This window comes from Mus caroli, chromosome 17 (assembly GCF_900094665.2).
Source record: "Mus caroli chromosome 17, CAROLI_EIJ_v1.1, whole genome shotgun sequence".
In the NCBI taxonomy this organism is placed as follows: domain Eukaryota; kingdom Metazoa; phylum Chordata; class Mammalia; order Rodentia; family Muridae; genus Mus; species Mus caroli.
This window is the reverse complement of record NC_034586.1, coordinates 54,016,669-54,022,808: the sequence shown is the minus strand read 5'-3', so window position 1 is coordinate 54,022,808 and position 6,140 is coordinate 54,016,669. Positions and strand designations below refer to the sequence as shown.

At 40.8% G+C, this 6,140-nt stretch overlaps 1 protein-coding gene across 1 annotated transcript in view; it reads right to left on the bottom strand.

Moving 5' to 3' along the window:
- Window positions 1–6,140, bottom strand: part of Adgre1 (adhesion G protein-coupled receptor E1) — a 126,456-nt gene that overhangs the window by 60,064 nt on the left and 60,252 nt on the right. Inside the window, exon 12 of the mRNA XM_021186488.2 lies at window positions 3,374–3,457. Coding sequence (XP_021042147.2) covers window positions 3,374–3,457 — 84 coding nt within the window. The remainder of the gene's footprint in view (window positions 1–3,373; window positions 3,458–6,140) is intronic.

The following is a 6,140-nucleotide window of genomic DNA, read 5'->3' as shown; positions in this document are numbered from 1 at the left end:
AGAGAGGCCCCTTGGTCTTGCAAACTTTATATGCTTCAGTACAGGGGAACACCAGGGCCAAGAAGTGGGAGTGGGTGGGTAGGGGGAGTGGGGGGGAGGGTATGAGGGAGTTTTGGGATAGCATTTGAAATGTAAATGAAGAAAATACCTAATAAAAAATACTAAAAATAAAAAAATTAAGAAGGAAAAAGAAGAAGGAAGAGGAGGAGGAGCAGGAGGAGGAGGAGGAGGAGAAAGAAGGAGAAGGAGGAGGAGAAGAAGGAGAAGAAGCAGCTACTGAGTGTGGGGACACAGTTGGGAAAATCACAGGACTCAGAAGGCTGAGACTAATGGGTCCTGGGCTACATAGCAAGTTATAGGCCAGTCCAAGTGACAGCAAGACCCTGTTTCATAAACAAAAAGAGCCAAAATCACCATCCTCTCAGCTCCATTTCTACACTTAAGAGACCCTGTTAGGAATGTTTAAGTTCGGTTTTGCCTTTGCAGGATACAGTAAGCCAGTCCCTAAGCCAATCTATACTCCACATGCTCTTTGACCCAGAAACTGTTTTAGGGATTAATCTCTTCAGATATATCTAAATAATTTTTCAAAGAGCTCGCTCAGTGGTGGTCATTTTAAATGCTTTCTGATATATTAACTTCTCAAAAAGCAGTTTAACAGTTTCAACATGGAATCCAGTCACATGATAGCTGACAGATACGTTAGGAAAGAATGCTGTACAAAGCAACATATGTGAAAAATCAACAGGGCACCTGCATGCACTGAGGAAAGAACATACAAACTAACATTCATATGCTATTTTGGCTTAGGAACAACAGCAAGTTTGAAATGTACTTCAGAGACTCATACCTGGCCAGAGTACTCAAAGTGACTAAAGAACACTCAGTTCTAGACAGAATATGTATGTCAGCTTCTACTCTCAAGACCTAGGGAACATTCAGATGAGGAGACAGAAAGCACTGAAGGGCTAAGAGATGAGGAAGAGCGTCATGAATGCTGCAATCACGAACACAGCAGCCATGAACCAGACCAGCACAAGACCATGGATCACAGAGCTCCCCACAAGGCTCCATCTTTTCCTGTGATACTAATGACTGTCAATAACTATCATGAGGTGGGTGTCTTTTTGTACTAATAGTGGAGTGTTGGGGGATGGTTTGGGGCACTATGTGTACTCTGATGCTGATTTCTGTGCCCAGAGATCAGATGATAGTCCAGACACTACATTGTCATGATTACTGAATGATCTCCTATATCTATGTTGTATAAAGAATTCTTCCCAATTATCTCTGATTGGTTACTAAAGAGATGATCAGTCTATGGCTGGGAAGAAAAGGCAGTACTTCCATTCTGAAGGGTAGAGTCCCAAAAGGAGAGAGAAAAGAAAAGAAGAGGTGGTCATGAGGAAGAAGGTCTAGGAGGAGTCATGATGAGCTGGTCACTAAGGGATTCATGATGAGGATACACATGAACCAGAGCAAGCCAGGGCAAGACTCAGACTGCAAGTAACATAGGGCCTTGGCTGGGAAGAACATAGTTTACAGTAGATGAACATCTGCCCAATCATGGCTGTCTTAGTTAGGGTTTTACTGCTGTGAACAGACACCATGACCAAGGCAAGTCTTATAAAAAACAACATTTAATTGGGGCTGGCTTATAGGTTCAGAGGTTCAGTCCATTATCATCAAGATAGGAGCATGGCAGTATCCAGGCAGGCATGGTACAGGAGAAGCTGAGAGATCTACATCTTCATCTGAAGGCTGCTAGCAGAGTATTGGCTTCCAGGCAGCTAAGATGAGGGTCTTAAAGCCCACACCCACAGTGACACACCTATTCCAACAAGGCCACACCTCCAGATGGTGCCACTCCCTGGTCCAAGAATATACAAACCATCACAATGGCCCTTAGATCTTTTTAATTATCTTAATAGGTCTTTATGCCAATTATTTAGAGCTGCAATAGAAATAGATAAGGCTATTGCTCTTAACTGACAGTCTACAGTGTAGTTAATGGGGACTAGGTGGGCAGAAGTCATCCCAGGAGAAAGAAAGGGGATATCAGAGGGTAATGGGGAAAACATACACAATGCAGTGGACAGGCATGCAGACGGATATATGAAAGTGTTAAAACTAATAAAAAAATGTTATCAAATGTGTTGTAAATATGGGCTGAAATGGCTCAGAGGTCAAGAGCACACACTGATCTTACAGAATGTTCAGGTTTGGTTCTAGTAACAACTTTGGGTGGCTCACAACTGCCTGTAACTCCAGCTCCAGTGATATCTGATACATTTGGCTTCTGTGGGAATTTACACATAAGATGTATAAAGCTGACAAAGACAAATCCTTACAAATATAAGTATGCTGTTTATATTTCTAGCATATAAGAATAAAAAACTATATAGAATTGTGAAATAGAGCATATGCATGCATGTGTGTTAGTGTGTGTGCAACCACACTGGCTACATGCTCATGTAGAGGTCAAATGCCAAGTGTGGCTCTTGCATTCCAGATGCCAGATGCCATTAATCTAGTTGAGACAAGATCCTTTATTGGCCTAGAAATCACCAAATAGACTATGCTGAATGGTCAGTCTCCAGGCTCTGCTTCTCTGTTCTGGAATTCCAATGAATGAGCTATGCCTAGCTTTTGTCTTTTTGTATGTGGATTCTGGGGATAGAACCCAGGTTTTCTTTCCTTTTTTTTTTGTGAACATTTAAAGTTTTTTATTAGATATTTTCTTCATTTACATTTCAAATGCTATCCCAAAAGTCCCCTATACCCTCCCCCTGCCCTACTCCCCTACCCACTCACTCCCACTTCTTGGCCCTGGCATTCCCCTGTACTAGGGCATATAAAGTTTGCAAGACCAAGGGCCTCTCTTCCGAATGATGGCCCACTAGGCTATCTTCTGCTACCTATGCAGCTAGAGACACAAGCTCTGGGGGTACTGGTTAGTTCATATTGTTGTTCCACCTATAGGGTTGCAAACCCCTTCAGCTCCTTGGGTACTTTCTCTAGCTCCTCCATTGGGGGCCCTGTAGAACCCAGGTTTTCATGCTTACAAATCAGCCCTTTACCTGCTGAGCCAAAACCTGAGTCAGATATGCATACTTTAATTATCGTATGTAAGCATATACCTACATACCACCTTATTTAGTATGGAGCCAAATCCATGAGAATTGAGACTCAGATCCCATTACATACATCAAGTGTCTCACAGACAAACAAGGGACCCAATGCCCCATTTTAGCCTCCACAGATAACTGCACAACAGAGAGAGAGAGAGAGGGAGAGAGAGAGAGAGAGAGAGAGAGAGAGAGAGAGAGAGAGAGGAAGAGACAGACATCAATAAAGAAGGTGCTCTCCTTACCTGTAAGGACACTGGGGCACTTTTGTTCTCACAGGTGTTATCCAGGATGGTGAAGGTAGCATTCACAAGTGTACAGAAGGAAGCCTGTGTTCCAAGAGAAAGAGCACTTTTGAGTACTGGCTAGTCTGTCATGAATTGCAAAGTGGAAAAACTGAGTAATAAAGTTCAACATATGAGTAGTTCAAATTCCTGAGTCTCCATTCTCAGGGAAATAAATACTCATCCCATAAAGTCCTCATTGCAGAGAAGCTGGGTGGCAGATAACAGATGCATTCACTCTAGAGGGTCCTGGAATCCCCTGCCCAGCAGGGAGATGGTAGTTCATAATAGCCTCATGTGTACTTCATGAATAACCAGGAGAGGTAAAGACTCCAGTTACAAACTGAAGTCAAGAAAAAAAAATGTCCTAAAGTGACCTGATTTGACCAGAGCACACTGAATATCCATGTTGAAACAGCCCCAATATACTCAGATGGTGTGCAGAGTTGTTACACACTGCCCTGACTTCATTCCTGTTGCCTGGATAAAAAAAATACCTCGACAAAAAGCAACTTGGGAAAGAAATGGTTTGTTTTAGTTTACAATTCTAAGCCACCATCCATCATGGTGGTAACTGAAGGAAGGAACCTGAAAAGACTCATCATGGCCATAGTCAGTAACACTGAGTGATGAGCATCTGTTTTCTCATACTCTTGCTGGTGCTGAGGTCTATGTCTCCACTGTTACACAGTTTAGGAACCTGTGCCTGGGAAATGATACTGCCCACTGTAGACTTGGCCTTTCCACATCAATTAGCTTAATTAAGATACCCCACATAGAGAGAGAGACATGCTCAAAGGCCATCACAATATAGACAACCTTCAATGAAATTCTCTTTCCAATAGATTGTAGGTTGACTCAAACTGACAATTGAAATTAATTATCAAGGCCAGGCATGGTGGTGCACATCTCTTTTCTTAGCACTCCCATAATAATCAAAACACTAAATACAGAGAGAGAGAGAGAGAGAGAGAGAGAGAGAGAGAGAGAGAGAGAGAGAGAGAGAATTAAAAGCAGTAAGGGGAAAATGTCAGAAACATATAAAGGCAGACCTATCAGAATCACACCAGACTTCTCACCAGAGACTATGAAAGCCAGAAGATACTGGGCAGATGCATACAGACCCTAAGAGAACACAAATGCCAGCCAAGACTGCTATAACCAACAAAACTCACAATTGAATAGGTGGAGAAACTAAGAAATTCCATGACAAAACCAAATTTACACAATATCTTTCCACAAATCCAGCCCTGCAAAGGATAATAGATGGAAAACACCAACACAAGGAGGGAAACTAAACCCTAGAAAAAGCAAGGACATAATCTTCTTTCAACAAACCCAAAAGAAGATAGCCACACAAGCATAATAATAACATCAAAAATAACAGGAAGCAACAATCACTATTCCTTAATATCTCTTAACATCAATGGACTCAATTCCCCAATAAAAACGCATAGACTAATAGACTGGATATGTAAACAGAACCCAGCATTTTGTTGCATACAAGAAAAACATCTCAGTGTCAAAGACAAACACTACCTCAGAGTAAAGGCTGGAAAACAATTTTCCAAGCAAATGGTCTCAAGAAACAAGCTGGAATAGCCAATCTAAGATCATATAAAATCGACTTTCAACCGAAAGTCATAAAAAAAAAAAAAAGATAATGAAGGACATTGCATACTCATCAAAGGAAAAATTTACCAAGAACTCTCAATTCTGTCTATGCTCCAAATGCAAGGGCACACACATTCATAAAAGAAACTTTACTAAAACTCAAAGCGTACATTGTACCCCACACAATAATAGTGGGAGATTTCAACACCCACTCTCAGCAATGAATCAATGGAAATGTGATCATGGAAACACAAACTAAATAGATACAGTGAAACTAAGAAAAGTTATGAACCAAATGGATTTAACAGATATCTACAGAATATTTCATCCTAAATCAAAAGAATATACCATCTTCTTAGCACCTCATAGTACCTTCTCCAAAATTGACCATCGGTCACAAAACAGACCTCAACAGATATAAAAAGATTGAAAAAATCCCATGCCTCCTATCAGATCAGTATGGATTAAGGCTGGTCTTCAATAGCAATAGAAACATCAGAAAGCCCACATACACATGAAAGCTGAACAACACTCTACTCAATGATAACTTATTCAAAGAAGAAATAAAGAAAGAAGTTAAAGACTTTAGAATTTCATGAAAATGAAGGTAAAATACAGTCAATCCTATGGGACACAATAAGAGCAGTGCTAAGAGGAAAAATATAGCTCTGAGTGCCTCCAAAAAGAAACTGGAGAGAGCATACACTGAAAGCTTAACAGAATACCTGAAAGCTCTAGACAAAAAGGAGCAAATACACCAAAAAGAAGTAGAAGGAATGAAATAATTAAACTCAAGGCTGAAATCAACCAAGTAGAAACAAAAAGAACTATACAAAGAATCAACAAAATAAGGAGCTAGTTCTTTGAGAAAATCAATAAAATAGATAAACCCTTAGCCAGACTAACCAGAGGGCACAGGGGCAGTATCCAAATTAATAAAATCAGAAATGAAAAGGGAGATATAACAACAGAAACTTGGGAAATTCAAAAAATCATCAGATCCTGCTACCAACGCCGACACTCAACACAGCTGGAAAATCTGGATGAAATGGACAATTTCGCTCTTCCGGTCAGAAAAGCACCTGAGCAGCTGGGGCGCAGGGTCTGCTGACAC